Raw genomic sequence first — 18,638 nt, forward strand, 5'->3', positions numbered from 1 at the left:
CAACCTGCAGGTGACCACACCATTTATGACGGAGAACTCATCTCCATGTGTCATGCAAGGAAACAATCATATTCTTTAAAGCACAGTTATATTTGCTCTACTTAAAAAAAAAAAAGAAAGAAAAAAAGATGTCTGCTCTCGCAGAACAGAAAAGATTGACAGGGAAAGTTTATTTCTGCTGCTTGTATCCGTGATCTCGTTCTTTCAATCTTTAAATCAAGCTTATGACCATAGGTGAAGATAAGGACGTAGCTCAGACAGTAAATTGAGATCTTTGCTTTTACACTCAGCTCTGTCTTCACTTCAAACTGGGAGTTTAAGATCTTCTGAACCAGGGCCTCTGTCAGATGTCTCCAGCTCAGCTCCTCTCCTCACCTGAGTGTCCAGACCATACAGCCGCAGATCCTCAAGCTGTTTATTGAGGTCAGTATCTCTCAACCCAAGACACTAACTCGGGCTCCCTCCCCAGTGTCCCGAGAGGTGACATTTCATGTCCCACTCATCAGCCACTGATAGCTCTGACCACCGTCCGACAAACAATAATGTCATGAAAGCATATTTTAATAAAGGGCTTTGCAAATATAGCTATTAACTTTTCGACAGTCCCGGCAGGCACACGACCTGGCCACCCGTGTATCCGGCAGGGAAAGTACCTCCAGGACACTCAGGCCCACCCGAGCCCAGGCTTCTCGTTGAGAAGAGGGTGTCAATTGCATTCAGGGAACAGATGATGATCAAATCCATTATTGATGAGATAGCAGAGTAAAGTTACAGCAAATGGAAAGTGCTCTGTACAAAACCTGGAGCTGTACTCAACTACAATACTTTAGACTTTTTTTTCAAAAGGCATCAACAGCACAGACACAGTGGATATCATTCACAGAACAATGTTTTCAACCAGGATGTAAACGTTTTTATTTCTGCTGTTAGGTTGTTATAATTGGACATTTTCACATGTTTTAAATGAGACAAAATGTTCACACTTCAGATGTTTTGTTAAATCCAATTGTTTATTTGATTGGTTGATTTAGTTTTTCATGGGTAAGATGTTATAATACCCTGGTTCACTCAGTGATTACTCCGTCTCCTAAAAATCTTCTTTAATTCAGTTCAATTCAATCCAACAGTACTTACATACAAATGAATTGAATTGAACTGAACTAAAGAAAAAACCCAACAATCCCCTATGAGCAAGCACTTGGCGACAGTGGGGAGGAAAAACTACCTTTCAAAAGGTAGAAACCTCCGGCAGAACCAGGCTCAGGGAGGGGCGGCCATCTGCAGCGACCGGTTGGGGGGTGGAGCCGATGACAAAGTTATACACAACTAAATATTAAAGCAAATAAGCTTTTAAATGGGTATTTTGGCACTGGAAGTGACTGATAATATTTAGTTGTATATTACTGTGATTTTATAGGAGACAGAGTGGAAGTCACTTAAGTGAATAGTCTCCAAAACCAGTTGCGCTTCTTTTTCTTTTTTGGTTTTTCTTTTGGCACTTGGTCATCTCGGGCCTCTGGCCTTTCTGGTTTGGTAGCGCTGGCCTCCTCTTTTTCTAGCTGATTGTCCTGGAGTGTCTCATTTCGGGCTGGAGAATTTTCAGGATTGGCAACGTTGGACTGGTCTTCTTGCTGTTTTATTGTCTCTTCCAGAGACAGCAAAAACTCCTGAAGTGTGATCTTTTCTTCCTCTGTTTGCCCGAGTTGGTTGCGGATTGTTGTGTTCTCCAGCTTTTGCTCCACGATTTCCTGGTGGGAAGCTTTGGTTTTCTCCAGCTCTTCTTTTAAGTTTTGCGCCTTCAAATCATTTTTTTCACAAAGAGCCTCACTGGTGCTGAGTTTGTCTTTCAGCTCAGCGAGCTCACAGTTGGCTCTTTGTTCCTGATCTTTGCGCTTTGCAACTTCCTCTTCAAGATTCTTTTGAGTTTTGAGGAGCTGCTCACGGAGTTGTTCGATCTCTTCTTGCTGTTTTTTGCACTGGACCTCCAACTCAGCTTCCCGAACAGTTTTTACGTCTGTAGAGTCTGTGTGTGAAGCTTCTGCAGTTTGTGTTGAAGCGTCCACACTCAGCTCTGCAGCTGTGACAGCTGTGTTGCTGTCTTCAACAGGAGCCTCACTCACCTCAGGGGTGAAGTTCTCCTCGGGTGTCTTTCTACGAGCCTCTTCCAGCTGTTTTTGGAGCTCAAGGATGGTTTTTTGAGCGTTTTGTCTGTGGCACTGTAGCTGCAGACGAACCCAATCATTCTGAGTTTTAGCTGCAGCAGCTTTGTGGTTTGCAGCTGTCATTTTATACAGATTGGTTTTGCACGTGTGCTGAGCCTCCTGCAGGTGGAATCTCAGCGCACCCAGTTCATCAGTCTCATTGTATGGACGACTGCCATCATTTGGTGTTAAGTGAGGCTGTAGCTGAGGTGGCCCATCGTTGTTGTTATGGTCAGGATGGGGCTGATGTGGCACAGGCCCTCGTTTTGGCAAAAACTGTGGATTTGGCCAGTGTTGCCCAGGCCCATTATTGGGTTTAAAATGGGCATTGGGCTGATGTGGCACAGGCCCTCGATTGGGTCCAGGGTTTCTGGCTCTGGGGTTTGGGTTTGCATTTTCCTGCATCTTCTTCTTGTTTGCACCCTTTGGTTTGGCAGCATCAGATGGAGTCCCCTCATTTGGTGCCTTGTTTTTCCCTCTTGGGTTTGGGTTTTGCTGCTTAGGGCGAACAGCGGCCGATGAGGTCCCTTCCTGGGGATCAAGGTTTTGCTGCATATGTTGCATTTTTCTTGTCTTTTGTCTTACAATGTCGAATGATATTTGTTCTATTCGATCGGGGTTTGGGTTTGTTGCATACACTTAACGTGTCAAATCCTTGTCTAAAGGTTGGCTCGTGGTGTGTTCCTATACAGTTGCACAGTTCTGAGACATACTGAGAGCACGCTGGTGTCCTATTTATAGACCTGGAGTGTGATGTCAGGGAGTGCAAATGGAGTGTGATGTCATCCACTTAGAATGCAAAATGTGATGTCATCAGCTTAGCAGAGTCTTGTTTTTCTTTGAAATAGAATTCTACCAAACTTAAATAAAAGTCTTTAACTTTGTACGAGATGGTAAATTCCCAATCGAAAGGCCAAATCTACCCGAGAACTTCAGGAGAAGATTACACAAATAGCTGAGAAGCTTCAATAAATGCTTCAGGATCAACATGTTTTCTACATACACCTTTAGGATGTTGCATCTTCAAAAAATAAAAATGAAATGACTGAGCCTCACACAGGAATATTGCTGCTACTTGTTTACTGAACCTTCTCTTAGCCACATGTTCATAACATCAGTGTCCGTTCACTGCCTCCTGCAGGACGCTCTCTTCTTCCACTTTCTTACAGAACTGATACTGCCTCTCCTGGCATTACCAGTGTAACAACACACTATGTCCTTTATCACACTCATTCTATCTGTCTGTTTCTTCAGATGAATAACATGAGCTTGTATCTATGTATCTGTATCTATGAATAATAAATGTTTTCCATACCAATATATTTATATAACAAATATTTTTTTACGATACCACAAAAAATATTTTCCATTCACCCAAACAAATTTGAAAAGAGCCTTTTTCATATTAATTTCTGTCCCAATGCAAAAAGATGTATGTTCAAAGCTTCAAGTTTAAAAGGAAATAATTTTATTTAACACTGTCCAGTTGGAGGTTTGCTATATTGTATAGTATTGAACTGTAAGTCTGAAATAGGTCAGTTTGATAAAATATGATATTAATATGAAATCTTAAAACTGACATGAAAGATGCCCATAATCCACGATGTGTTTGTGTTCTCTTTTCCAGTGCTGAGTTTTCATCACATAGCACCAGAACAACAATGACACTTCTTCTATGTGTAGGTAAATCCATGGAGTACCTGCGCTGCCTGTACTTTAGGATGAAGGAGCAGGTGTTCAAAGGATCAAGACCCTATGAATCAGCACCGCTAGAGGACTTCCTCAAAACAGAGTTTGGAGAAAACACCAAGATGACTGACATAAAGTTCCCCAGGTAGATATCTGAATGTGATAATAGGCAGAAAAATGGCAAGAAAAAGCTAAAATTCAAAAGAATTGCAGACCTCTGCCCAAGCTGCTCGTCATCTGGGCAGCATTTACTTTTAAGCAAAGAGTAATGTATCTTCTATTAAAACATTGTGTACAAGCAGGCAATAGATAATAGGTATTGATTTGTAAATAGCTGAAATAACTTGAGCTTATTATATAATATTATAATGCAGTTTATTTCTAACCAACTAGCAGCTCATTCATCATCGTGTGAAACAAAGTGAAACAAAGGCAGATGTGATACGTAAAAGTGAGGTCAGAGGTCAAATGTGACATGATATTTAAATGGTAACTATAGTGTGACATTTAGAATCCCCATATAGCAGAATCATTTCCTAAGTAATGCCAATACAAACGAAGGCAGCAGAATTTTAAACACCATTTTAAGAAAATTGACATTTTATGAAAGTTTGAACTTATCTGACCTCGAAGAAGACGTCAGAGATCAACAGTAACATGATATTTACAATCCCCATATACCATTCCCTATATATTTATATGTTGTCAATACTGACAATGGCGGTAATAAACAGTTATAAATAGCTCTAAATAGAATTATTATCACTTTAACCTTGAGTTTTACATTGAAGGTGAGGTCAGAGGTCAAATGTGATTAACATGAACCCACTCTACACTCCTACAAAGTTTTATTATAATTCATTCATAACTTTTCGACCTGTCACGCTTACAGAGAGAATGACAAATTGTTGCGTTCTAAATGTTATGCAGCCATCTGCCACAAGATGGCGCTGCAGCTTTTCCATTGCTATAGAAAAGCACCAGAAATTTGTTAATGCAGCCTGGATCTTCTTTTAAGTCTGTCATTGTTCAGACCTCAGTGTTTCTTAGGTTTTATACTAATCAATTAGCCAAAGATTTTTCCTTATTTACTCGACTAAGAATTTAGTCGCCCCAGTTTCTGCTGGTGCTAACAGTGTCATATAAAAGCTTTAAATATCCCACTCTTTTGCTGTGATTGGTCAGTTTTTAAAACTTTGAGCTGGTTTTACCCTGATGTGTTAAATTGAGTCACCTAATTTTTTTCCGAGGTTCAATTCCTGAGAATTAAAAAAAGGTACTGACTTGCTTAGATATGTGTAGCATGGCTCTCTTAACACTAAAATAATACAGCTGAAGCCAGATTGGTTTTAAAAATATTTTTGTAATTTGGTTGAAATGCTGCTGTTCAAATTTTCAGGTGTTTAAGGAGAACAGGCAAACATCCTTTCACTTCTTTCTTTCTTTACAGGGTAATGGTGACCAGTGTTCTGGCAGACAGACATCCAGGCGAGCTTCATATATTCAGGAACTATGACCCTCCATCCGTCTCCAGAGAGGCCCCATACACCACCACTGCCACATTCAAGCCTCTCACCATCCCACAAGGCACGTCAGATATCACCTGTGTTTGTCGGCTACAGCACCAGCCCTCAAATGTCAAATGTATTAAATGGGATAGTGAAGTGCTCTGAACATACCACTGGATGGCACCAAAGGAATTTTCAGAGCTCATATTTTAATGTGAGGGTTATGTTCTTTCACTTCACTGAGGCAATAAAAGCTGAAAACTAAGCCTGTGTTTGAACACAACACTGAAACTGAGACTGTGTGTGCTGTTCATGAAGGAGTCGTGTCCTGTGCTGTTTGAGTCCCAGCCGTGTTGTTGTTACAGGCTGGGAGGATGAAGATATGTTGATAGTAGGATACACAGAAGAGCCACCCAGAAAGATAAGGAAGGTGACAGATGAAGGTGTGTGTATGCGTACAGGACCAAGTCCTGGAAAGTCGTGAAAAAGACAGACCGGAAGTGATAATTATGAACTCAGAACAGTGTAATTGCATTTACTATGCATGACTTTCTTACTTATATCCTTGTGTTCATATCAGAACAACTTGTATGGCGAGCTGCTCGCTCCAGCGGCGCTGCTCCCACCTACTTCCGACCAATGGGGCGCTTTCTGGATGGAGGGCTGCTGGCCATTAACCCGACACTAGATGCCATGACAGAAGTCCATCAGTACAATAAGGCCTTAAAAGCAGAGGTAGGCAACCGGAGCTCTATTCACTTTCCTTCCTTTATGCACTTAATGGACGTTAAGCCACATGGATTTGTTCGTGACTTCTTCTCTGCACGTGTGTCTCTTAGGGCCGTGAGAAGGACTTAAAGAAGCTGGGTATAGTGGTCTCTCTTGGAACAGGTGAGCCAAGTAATTGTGTGTCAAAATGTTAAATTATGTGAGTCATATCTCTTCTTCTGTGTCTTTAATATTCATTAAATGCAAAGTAAACTGATATATACACACACTGGCCACTTTATTAGGTATATATCGCTAGTACTGGGTTGGACTCTGTTTTGCTTTTAGACCTGCCCTAATTCTGTGTGGCACAAATTCAACAAGGTGATGAAAGGATTCCTCAGAGATTTGGGTCCATATTGACATGATATCACAGAGTTGCTGCAGATTGGTTGGATGCACATAAATGATGTCATGTTCAAGGAACCAGACATGGCACATTATCCTGCTGGATACAGCCTTCAAAAGATTGGTACAGTGGGGTGATAAAGGACCACATAGACATACAATATAGACACGCTCAGCAACAATAGTCGGGTAACTGTGGTGTTTAAATAATGTCATTTAGCACTAAGGGGCCCAAGAGTGCCGGGAAAGTGTCCTTGAAACCATTGCACGACCAGTAGCAGTGCAGACGTTTGTGTTTTTTATGCCACATTTTGACCCAACACTCTAAATGTTGCTGCAGAATTTGAAACTTATCAGACCAGGTACTGTTTTTCTAATCTTCTGTTGTCAATTTTTGGTGACTTGTAGCCTCAGTTTGCTGTTCTTAACTGATAGAAGGACACCTGGTGTGGTCTTCTGCTGCTTTAGCCCATGCGTTTGACATGTTTTATGTTTAGAAATGCTCTTAATTACCTTAGTTGATACTAAGTTGACCATTCTCTTGTAAACCTTAGAGACGGTTTTGTGGGAAAATCCCAGCAGATCAACAGCTTCTGAAATGCTCAGAGCAGCCTGTCTGGCACCAACATCTGTGTCGCTCAAATAAAGTTTGTTCCTCATTCTGATGCTCAGTTTGATTTTCAGCAGTTCATCTTGATCATGTCTAAATGCACTGAATCGCTAAATTTTGATGTCAGTGTTTCCGTTAAGTTGTGTGATAAAAAGGATCGTAAAGTGTCACAAGGTCATGAGGTTATGTTGCATCTCGTCTTCTTCGCTGTACTCACGTGAGAACCTGAGACCAAATGCTGTAGTTTCACTTCTGTTAGAAACTCATAAAGTACCAAATAACAGGTTTACACTGCAGTCGATCAGTTTAGCACACACACTCTTTTTCTGTTGTACCATGTGGTTCAGCATTGTCTTGTAAGCAAGCCTACAGTGGAAAAGAAACATGAAGCTCCAAAAGCTCTTCAGCAGCAATGGTGATTTTTCCTGTTGTTTTTATTTATCCCTTTTTTGCATTTAGTCTTTCTTTACTATCTTTAGCATGTCTCTCTGCACAGTTAGTTATCATTATTTTGTTTATTAATCACTGTGTCCATTGCATTGTGTGCAGATTGAGTCCCCAACTATCTCAGGAGGTGATGCTGGATGAGGTGAGCGACGCAGCCCTGGTGGACATGCTGTGGGAGACCCAGATGTATCTGTATGAGAAGAGGGAGGTCCTCCAGTCTCTGGCAAAATTACTACTGAACAACTAAAAGCACAAGAACATCACAAATGGAGGCTGTGAAGAGTGTTTGAATGGAGCAGTGAGATTACTGAGCTGTATGTCTGACTAAAAACTGTAATGTGTGTGTGTCGGTGTGCTCTGTTCAAACTGAATGAATCAGTTTGAGTATGAGTACAAACGTATTAAATATGTGGAAAGCTAACCCAGGAAACAGCTGACCTACTAAAGCCTGTTTAAAGGTGTTTTATGTAGCATCATGTGACCTTAGCACTGATCCTGTTGTGGTTGATCAGGTTTACTTCTAACATATGAACCAATGAAGAAGTTGAAGGTTGTACTGGGGAAATGTAAACTGACTGTTACAGTGTCATGTAAGTTTCCACTTCCCCCTACACTGTGGGTCAATCTACCTCTGGATTTGTTGAGGTAAATCTGGAGTGTTTCCTTCCCTTTTTTCCTCACTTGTTCATCACATTCACTTCTGACACACACTTACAAATACACCCGAGTCATTGAATTTTTCCATTAAGCTGTGTGATAAAAGGGACCCTGAATTGCCACCAGAGCATCAGCAGTATTCTCAGGTGCAGCTGAGATGGTGGTGATGTTGAACCAGTTCTGCCTTATGTGTGGGACCCACATTTGTACCTTTTCTTCCTTCCGTAGTAATCGAATGCCTTTCTGAGTTATTTATACTGACTTGAAACGCAATATTTAGCCTCATGTCTGTTGATAAAATATGATATTAATATGAAATCTTAAAACTGACATGAAAGATGTATTTGAATGAATCATCTCTGTGAAAGATAAAGGAACAGATGCCCTGCTGCTATGTGCACAACACGGACAGGAGGAACAAATTATTTTGTATTTTTATTTTTTTGTATTTGGCTTGATCCTGAAGTATAAATGGTATGGGAATAAAATATCTTAATATTGACCGAACTGCTTTGTTGTTGTTTCAGTTAGTCTCAGTCAGCCTGCACCCTTATAAACTTGGCTGTTTATTGCTTTGAAACCCTCTATGCATGATTAGGTCAGTGGCTTTATTGCTTCCTTTGGCCAACTTCTTGTCCCAGCAGGGTATCTGACGAACAGCAGGGTGTAGATGTTGCCCTGGATCTTGTCCTCCCCATTTGGCTGACTCCTCAGAAGTCGCCTTACTCTCTGCAGGTGTTTGGTGGTTGCAGCTTGCCAAGCGGCCTCTTCATGGTTGCCATTTGCCTGTGTGATTCCAAGGTACTAGTACTATAGCTGTCCTCAATGTTTGAAATGGTTACTTTCTGGTAATGCAATCAGACTACAATTCTCCGGTAGGAATGACAGTCCAGTGTCATTGCTGGTTGCTGCATTCAACAACAGAAGCTTGGCATGTTGTAACATCTATAAGGATGATTTGTTTGTCAGTCCAGGCATGATTTAGGTGATCCAAATGCAATTACCTGAACAAAGTCTTTAATGTTGTCCTAACTTCTTTTAAGTACAGTAGCAGTGGGTGTGGGTTGGAGTTGCAATGACCTTCAACCTGCAGGTGACCACACCATTTATGACGGAGAACTCATCTCCATTTGTCATGCAAGGAAACAATCATATTCTTTAAAGCACAGTTATATTTGCTCTACTTAAAAAAAAAAAGAAAGAAAAAAAGATGTCTGCTCTCGCAGAACAGAAAAGATTGACAGGGAAAGTTTATTTCTGCTGCTTGTATCCGTGATCTCGTTCTTTCAATCTTTAAATCAAGCTTATGACCATAGGTGAAGATAAGGACGTAGCTCAGACAGTAAATTGAGATCTTTGCTTTTACACTCAGCTCTGTCTTCACTTCAAACTGGGAGTTTAAGATCTTCTGAACCAGGGCCTCTGTCAGATACTGTAAAGATGTACACCTGTGCACTACAGCACCTCATTGTTTACCCCATGGTACAGTATGGTATGCCTAACCATTGCAAAACATTTAGCCAAGAAAAGCATAATTTTACTAGTTCATAGCTTAAGGAGTAACATTTTCCCTTTTGTTTTCACCTTCCAGAGGCAGCTGCTACAGCCAATTGACGATTTTTCTCTTTTCCTGGTTTTCCTGTCAGTTGGTTTGAAGGAGCGGGACATGGCACACCGATTTAACATACACCAGTCCACAGTGAGCCGCATTATTGCAACATGGACAAATTTTCTTGCCACTGGACTGGGGTCTCAGTGCATCTGGCTTACACGTGAAGAAGTGCAAGCTTACCTCCCTGAGGAATTCAAAGATTTCTCAGACACCCAGAAGCCAGACCATGAGTAAGATTTGATTGAATCTTTTTTGTGTCTCCTTAGTGGGTTCTGCATAGGCATACTGTAGGTACTCTGGCTTCCTGCCACAGTCTAAAGACTTACGTATTAGGTTAACATGTAATAGCATGACCATAAATGGTTGGCTGTCTTCATGTGCTACTCCTGTGATGCACCTGTCCAGGATGTAGGAGAGCTGGGATGGGCTCCAGCCTCCCCACAACTGTGAATTGGTGAACCGGTAGAGAATATGGACACTTTTTAAAAGTTGTATTTGTGTTACTAAGACCAATTGGATGTCAGACAAGAGATTGAGTGACGGCTGCTTTCGTTGGTAGAGAAAGCCATGGCTGTGGCTCAGCACCATGACGCTGTGTCGGGCACAGAAAAGCAACACGTAGCAAATGACTACGCCAGGAAGCTTGCTAACGGCTGGCAACACTGTCAGGTACTCCAGGCTTCACAGTACATTGTCTTACCCAACAGAAGTTACTTGTGCTAAATTTGTCATTTTCTGTACAGGAAAATATATTATCATGTCTTTAGCAGAAAGTGTTCTTCAGTCCAAACTTTCTTGCACAGGTTTCTTGTCTAACTGTTGTCTCTCTTTCAGGTTTTAGTCAGTAACAGTCTGGCTGCTCTCAGCGGCTTGTCTGCTGAGCGAATCTACTGTGAAAACCTCAACGTCAGCGTGTGTCCTCTCACTGAATCCAGCAAGAAGGTAAAAAACACAGAAAATAGACTTTGAAGGGGACCCGCTTTACTCATTTCCAACTCATCTTTATTTTTTGGAATTGAATAAAGTAGATTTACATGATTTAGAGTGAAATCCTTAGTAATCTTTGCACTGGTGCAGCCCAATTTAGAGTCCTATTTAAGTCATCTGTCTGATTACCACCCACTGGTAAAAGGTTTGAACAGCAATCCCAAAAAGGTTGATTCTGTTCATCTGAACGTGACGTTTTCAGTGGGAGAAACGTTTCGTCACTCATCCAAGTGAATTCTTCAGACTCAGCTGACGCAGGTTTCCCCAACCTTATAAACAGTACATTTGTTCCTTCAGTGGGCTGGTTTCAGTCATTGTGCAATCTGCTGTGAGGTCAGTTTCTTGATCATTAATATGCAAATTGTCATGACCATTGATCAACAATCACTGATCAACGACCATGAGTACCATTCACTGAAAGTTGGGGAATGGCTGCAGTCACAGCATTGTAAGATGGTGAAAGATGTACCCTTAGGCCCCCTCCTGGCCTGCTTGCTCAAACCAGCGTTCCTCCCTGTCCAGGATGTGTACATCATTGAAAGAGTGTCCACTGGCCTGTAGGTGTAAATAGACTGCGGAGTCCTGGCCTGACAAGGTGGCTCTTCTGTGTTGAGTCAACTGCTTCGCCAGAGGTTGTTTGGTTTCCTCGATGTATAAATCCTGGCAATCCTCCTGGCACTTAACAGCGTACACTATGTTACTCTGTTTGTGTCGGGGGACCCGATCCTTGGGGTGGACCAATTTTTGCATTGTGTGTTTTGGTGTTTAAAAGCCTCCGAGACCCGGTGTTTAGAAAAACAATGTATCTCAAATGTTCTGCTTCTCCTGACACATACGGGATCACTAAGGGTTTTCGCTTAGGCAGCAGTTTTGCTTCTCTCCTGAATTGATTGGCGCCTCCAAGCTTTGACAAGAGTCCAGCTGGGATAACCATATTTACTCAGGGCCTTCATGATGTGATGTTCTTCTACTTCCCTGGCCGCTGTGTCTGTTGTAGCGTCCTGATGACACCCAGTTTGTGCTCCAGTGGATGATGAGAGTCAAACCTTAAATACTCACCCGTGAGCATTTGTTTACAGTGCACATCAACTTTAAATGTCCCCCTTTACTGGTGTAAATCTCACAGTCTAAGAAGGCTAACCTGCCATAACCTCCCAGGTGAACCTAATGTGATGGTCCACCCAGTTAATGTGATCAGTGAAACCTGCGGTCAGCTGAAATGGAAGAAGTCACTTGGATGAGTGACGAAATGTTTGTCCCACTGAAAACTCTACGTCCAGATGAATAGAATTAATTTTTAAAAGTTCCTTACCTGGATGACTGAGGATGCATCAACACATTTGAACAGCAAGCGGGTAGAGTCGCAGCTTTAAAATCTGAAGGTTTTGCTCATAAGTCTTACTTGTACATGTACTGATCCTGTCATTTAAACCATGTTAAACAACCATCCATCAGTAACATAATAAAAAAAAACATATTATGTCATCTTAAATGTAATTCTGAACACTCTGACCCTCTGAGATTTATCCTCGGAACAAACAGTGTATTCAAGGTGTACAGCCTAAAAAACCTGGGCTACAGTTATTGTAAATACATTCTGTGTAATTACAGATAAGACTGAATGCTCACGCTGCCTCTCTCTCGCTTGTTTTTTGTCTGTCATTCAGTTCTCAGTCAATGTGTACAACCCTCTCGCTCGGCCCGTCACTTGGCCCGTCAAGCTGCCGGTCAATGGAACAGTGTACAGCGTGTCAGATGCTAGTGGCAAAGCGGTGGACTGCCAGGTCAGTATGTGTGCCAGCAGCAAGTATGAGAGAGCAAGCAGCCTTCTGGAGCCTACATCTTCAGACCCAACTCTTCCACACCTTTCATCATCAGCCGGACGGCCAAGACGGAGATCATTAAGGTAGAGATGTTTGCTCGTATCCAGACGTAGATTCCTCATAGCAAAGCTTTGTTTTTACACTGTTATTCAGTTTACTTCTAAATTATAGGCTGCTGTCATTTTATATGTGTGGGTGTCAGAATGAACGTGCCAACATGTTTTACCTCCCTGTTTAGAGGCTAATATGCAGCGTCTAATTTTGTACTGCAATGCTCTCATCCTCAGACGTCAGTGGTGCAGGAGGTGAGGCAGTGGTTTGCTCCCTGGGTGTCTCAGGTGGTTCGTCTCTATGCTGACAGCAGAGCTCTGGAGCTCGAGTGGACTGTGGGACCTGTGCCGATAGAGTGAGTTTAACACGTGCACACTACATATGTAATGGAGATGTTTTTAGAGATAAGTGGTTGTTGAAATTTCTGTTCTCTTCAACCTTTCTAAAAGCTCAGTGTCTTAATGTCAACTGATCTTTCAGGGGAGAAAAACCTCATATGGGGCAATATTGTGGCAGAGCTTTGCCCTTCTAAATATTTCCTCATATCATAGCAAGTGATTGGCTTAGATCGCCGTTATCTTTTTCCCCATGTCAGATTATAAATACATGGAAAGAGGGAATTTTAGACCATAAGATTCCATGCACACCCACTGGGGAATAGATTTAGCTCATAATTATTTATTTTTTTATTTGTGAGCGAGAGAAATAAATTCAAGGAAAAGTGAGGAATCCTGGCCAAAATGCTCCCCACACCACCCACCTTTAACCCACGTCACACTTGCTGTCTTGACCTTTTAGTGACAGCCTGGGGAAGGAGGTGATCACTCGTCTGGACACCAGCATCAAAACCTCTGAATATTTCTACACTGATTCCAACGGCAGAGAAGTTCTGCAGAGGAAGTAAGAGTTTGCTTTTTGTTTTTTGATGATGGAAAATGCATTTTAACCTTTTAAAGTTGTTGCAGTTGTTTTGGATGGTATTTTACAGATTATATACAAAGTAAGACAGCTGTACAGTTATGTGATAGTTTTACATTAAAAGAATCTAATTCTGTACACTTAGTGTGTGTGTGTCCCATCCCCCCCAAACAGGAAAGACTTCCGGCCCACCTGGAACCTGCAACAGTCAGAGCCCATTGCTGGAAACTACTACCCAATCAACTCTCGCGCTTATATCAAGGTTTGTGTGTTTGTTAGCTTCCATTTGGAGAGACAAGCAACAAAGAGCATTGACTGTCAGTTCTATGAATTATCACAAGTGATGTTTTCCTTTCACTTGTGTGTCTTCAGGATGATGTGGACCAACTCACTGTGGTAACGGATCGCTCTCAGGGTGGAGGCAGCATCCAGAATGGTTCACTGGAGATCATGGTGAGGCATAAAGTCGTAGCTCATTACCATTAGCATGTTGACCCCATCTAAGCGCACACAAGGAGTTCTTATTAAAGTCTCTCTATCCAACCTCCTCACCCTCAGCTCCACCGCCGGCTGCGCCACGATGATTTCCGTGGTGTTGGTGAACCTCTCAACGAGATCTCTGGCATCTTCCCAGACGGGCTGGTGGTCCGCGGCCGCCTCCTGCTCACCCTCGATCCCCCGCAGACTGCTGCCGACACGCACCGCCCCTTCGCAGAGGGGATGGTGTTGCAGCCGCTGCTTACGTTTACTGATGGAGATCTGAAGCCAAACACTCAGCTGGAGGTATGTAAATGATAAACGGATTGGTACTTGTATAGCGCCTTTCTACTCATTCACCCAATCACGTGCACATTCGTACAGTACTTGTACAAATACTGCATGTATTTTAAAGACATGTTATTAACACACTTCACTAATCGGGTTTCAGAAGTCACGGTGATGTGATCTGTGTTTGAAATATTAGCAGTGCAAGAACCAGCTGGCCTCCATCTTGCAGGTTCCTGTTCAAACACCTTAAACTCCTGTGTGTAAGCTTAAGAAAAGCTTTGTACAGTGCTGTGACCTGCACTGTACAAACTGCAGGCTGTTCCTGTGAGAGTCTGCTGCTTGTTTTGAGTCATTGTCTCCAACTGTCTATGCTGCTGGTTATAACCCATTTCTGTCCTGCTGTGTACATATTTGCATTTTTTAGACATGGTTTCACTCGCTCTCAGGGGAACTGAGCTAAGCTGTGTTGCCTTTAGCGGCAACTGCTGCTGACATGTTTTCAGAGCCAGTGATTGGTTGAAATTCATATCAACTTTATATAGTAATTTTATAGAAAATGTGGTTGGATTACATTAAATCTTTTTTTTTTTTTTAAAGGCATGGTTTCTGTGAGTGAGGGGTCTTTGTCTTTTAGTTCTCAGGGCTTCTGGCTGCACTGCCCCCTGCTGTCCACCTGCTGACACTCAGTCAGTGGGATGAAGACTCAGTGCTGCTGAGACTGGAGCATCAGTACCAGAGCTCAGAGAGCAAAGTGAGCTCTCAGCCAGTCACAGTCAACCTGCAGGTCAGACACAATTTAAACCTTGTTACACTCAAAGCGACCGTACGATCATCTGTCATTCAGTCGTTTCTCGTTTGCAATCCAGTGGAATGTCGTTTTGCTGTAACTAATCCCATCGTCTTTCCTGTCTGTGCAGAAGCTGTTTTCAACTCTGGAGGTTCTGGGTGTGGCTGAGTTGAACCTGTCGGCCAATCAGTGGAAAGATGAGATGAAACGTTTTGACTGGACTCCTGAGAAAGGTACAGGACACCAGTGTTGTGTCAGTTAGTTCACCACTGCAGTTCTGAACGTCACCCTAGATTCAAAGCTGGATGTGTTCTCCAGTCTGACTCGATTTAAATTTGGCTAAATTTCAATGAATGTCGTCTCCTCGGGCGTATTTTAATATGGATTCCAACTCAGCTGCTTTGAGCTTTGTGCATTTTGGAGGTCGGTGGTAAAATCTCAGAGACCAGGTATGAACTTCTGTGGAAATCACTTTGGTTTGTTGTCAGATCAAAGTGAAAATAATTTAATAGATTAAATGATGCGTGTTCTGTGCGCTCGTAGCTGCAGTTCCAGCTGTGTGAAGGAAATGTAGCAGCAGTATATAAATCAGAATCAGAATACTTTATTGATCCCTGGGGGAAATTATTTTTTGTTACAGTGCTCCATTATAAACCAACATTAAGACAAGACAGACAATACACTAACTAAGAATAGTATAATATATACATATATATACATACAAACATAAGTCACTCATAAATAAATAGCTGAAAAAGAAACATGTGTAGTTGTAGCAGCAAACAGTGTGTTAGGTGGATGCGTTGTACAGGGAGATGGCCACAGGCAGGAAAGATTTCCTGTGTCGTTCAGTGGTGCTTTTCGGTAATCTCAGTCTCTCACTGAACGAGCTCCTGTGACTGACCAGCATGTCATGGAGTGGGTGGGAGGTGTTATCCAACATAGTCTTTATCTTGGACAGCATCCGCCTCTCCGACACCACCTTGAGGGAGTCCAGCTCCATCCCCACAACATTGCTGGCCTTACGGATCAGTTTATCGAGTCTGTTGGCATCTGCGACCCTCAGCCTGCTCCCCCAGCATGCAACAGCATAGAGGATCGCACTGGCCACAACAGACTCGTAGAAAATCCTCAGCATTTTCTGGCAGATGTTGAAGGACCTCAGTCGCCTCAAAAAATAGAGACGACTCTGGCCCTTCCTGTAAAGTGCCGTGGTGTTTTTAGCCCAGTCCAGTTTATTGTCAATGTGTACTCCAAGGTATTTATAGTCCTCCACAATGTCAACACTGACCCCCTGGATTGAAACAGGGGTCAAGTGTTTCCTGGTCTTCCTGAAGTCCACGATCAGTTCCTTGGTCTTTGCCACGTTGAGCTGCAGATGATTCTGCTCACACCACGTGACAAAGGAGTCGACCACAGCCCGGTACTCTGTCTCATCATCCCTGCTGATGCATCCAACCACCGCAGAGTCATCAGAAAACTTCTGAAGATGGCAGGTCTCTGTGCAGTGGCTGAAGTCTGTGGTGTAGAGGGTGAAGAGGAAGGGGGAGAGGACAGTCCCCTGTGGTGCCCCTGTGTTGCTGATCACCTTGTCAGACCCACACTGAGACGTACATATTGTGGTCTTCCTGTCAGGTAATCAACAATCCAGGACACCAGAGAAGCATCCACCTGCATCGCTGCTAACTTATCACCCAGGACGGTCGGCCTGATGGTGTTGAAAGCACTGGAAAAGTCAAAAAACATGACCCTCACAGTGCTCGCCGGCTGGTCCAGATGGGTGTAGACACGATTGAGCAGGTAGATGATGGCGTCCTCAGTTCCGAGACGAGGCTGATAAGCGAACTGAAGGGGATCCAGGTGTGGTCTTACTATGGGTCGCAGCTGGTCCAGGATGAGCCTTTCCAGGGTCTTCATGATATGGGAGGTCAGTGCCACGGGCCTGTAATCCTGGGGGCCACTGGGACGTGGCGTCTTTGGTACAGGGACGAGGCATGATGTCTTCCACATCACCGGGACCCTCTGCAGACTCAGACTCAGCATAAACAGTTTATGAAAGACTCCACACAGCTGGGGGGCACAGGTCTTGAGGACGAGGGGACTCACTCCGTCTGGTCCAGCAGACTTGCCTGAGTGAAGTCTCCTCATTTGCATCTCATTTGCATAAACACCAACTGAATACATTTATAATCCAGTGACAATGAAGTGCACAGTCTGCGCTTCAGTCAGTGTTTTTTTTTAATGTATGGCTTCAATACGAAACATATTTGCAAACATATACGGCACTTAACATTATTCAGTAATCCGTTATTCTGGCTTTGTAGTACACTGCTCTTCAATCACACTTCCATAGCGAGGATTCCCTGATATTTGCAGATTTTGGCCTTCGTTTAGTGTTGTCACAATTTCATTACATTATTTATAATATTTTATATAGTAATATAAAGACTGGCAACATCTGGATTTTTCAACATCTGGCAGGTGACCATGCACTGAAGGAGCGCTGGGCTGACAGAAATCTGCTGATGCCTTTTTAAATCTCTGATTGTAGTCATCGACTTAACAGTTTCCCTGCAGGTGCTAATTAAGCCAGCAGGGAGCTATAAAGAGTCATAAACAGATTGATATGCTTCATAATGTAATGTATACTACAAGGTGTTTCTGGAGCTCAACATGTTATTTTGTTCCTTGTGAGGAGACTTGGTTGCTGATCACTGACCCGTGTCACGGCTGGTGTGTTTAAAGATTAGCCAACTAAAAACACTTTGTGTCGTTTGTGCTCACGTAATGTGTCTGTTTTCCAGGAGAAAAGCCGCTGCTGAAGACATTTCAAGACCCGTCCACGTGGGAGGTGACCTTAAGGCCAATGGAGATCCGAACGTTCCTTCTCAAAGTCAACCTTAGATAGCCAATCACACATGAGATTTTATAGGATGAATTATTGTATATTGACATTCCTGTGGCTTGTTTACGTTGCTGATTTAATAAAGTGAGGATTTTTAGGGGGAAAAAGATGAATGAGAAGTTGTATTCACGCTGCCTACGACTTAAAATCGGATCACAGCTGTAGCCCGGACTGACCTGGGCAAAAGTCATTTCAGGAGGCCTTCAGCCTTTGATACAGAATGTCTGAATAAGATTGAATTCGTTAAAGCTGCCTTTAACATTTTTGAGAACATTTATATTTGTGGGGGGGTTTTTTTGTGCTGTTGCAGTAACAGAATATAGTCTCCCACACATCTCCCACGACATCTTCCACGCGGATTTATCAGGAAATGCGTGGAAGATGTCGTCCCATCCAGAACAGTTAAATCCTTCCCAAATCAAAAACCCTGGATTAACGGAGATGTTCGCGCAGCACTGGCGGCACGGAGCACCGCCTTTGCCTCCGCGAACACATCGGACTACAAACACGCACATTACCAACTCCGGAAGACGATCAAAGCAGCCAAACGTGAGTACAG

At 42.8% G+C, this 18,638-nt stretch overlaps 2 protein-coding genes across 3 annotated transcripts; both read left to right on the top strand.

Moving 5' to 3' along the window:
* Window positions 1-112: 112 nt before the first annotated feature.
* LOC145429578 (85/88 kDa calcium-independent phospholipase A2-like) lies at window positions 113-8,735 on the top strand. Of its 2 annotated transcripts, none has more exons than XM_080303216.1 (6): window positions 113-423; window positions 3,829-4,035; window positions 5,341-5,477; window positions 5,979-6,133; window positions 6,238-6,289; window positions 7,674-8,735. In XM_080303216.1, the coding sequence occupies exons 2-6, from the start codon at window positions 3,863-3,865 to the stop codon at window positions 7,676-7,678; spliced, it is 522 nt and encodes a 173-aa protein (XP_080159342.1). In that variant the 5' UTR covers window positions 113-423; window positions 3,829-3,862; the 3' UTR covers window positions 7,679-8,735. The 2 variants fall into 2 exon arrangements, with proteins under 2 accessions (XP_080159342.1, XP_080159343.1); XM_080303217.1 differs by having other exon boundaries at window positions 3,885-4,035.
* Window positions 8,736-10,407: 1,672 nt separating this feature from the next.
* On the top strand, window positions 10,408-18,110 carry LOC113024606 (lysosomal alpha-mannosidase-like). Its single transcript, XM_080302606.1, has 11 exons — window positions 10,408-10,509; window positions 10,675-10,782; window positions 12,495-12,611; window positions 12,938-13,056; window positions 13,500-13,601; window positions 13,794-13,881; window positions 13,992-14,072; window positions 14,178-14,402; window positions 15,022-15,171; window positions 15,305-15,407; window positions 17,979-18,110. Exons 1-11 carry the CDS (start codon window positions 10,408-10,410, stop codon window positions 18,080-18,082), a joined length of 1,299 nt encoding a protein of 432 aa, XP_080158732.1. The 3' UTR covers window positions 18,083-18,110.
* The last annotated feature ends 528 nt before the right edge of the window (window positions 18,111-18,638 follow it).

This window comes from Astatotilapia calliptera, chromosome 6 (assembly GCF_964374335.1).
Source record: "Astatotilapia calliptera chromosome 6, fAstCal68.1, whole genome shotgun sequence".
NCBI classification, from domain to species: domain Eukaryota; kingdom Metazoa; phylum Chordata; class Actinopteri; order Cichliformes; family Cichlidae; genus Astatotilapia; species Astatotilapia calliptera.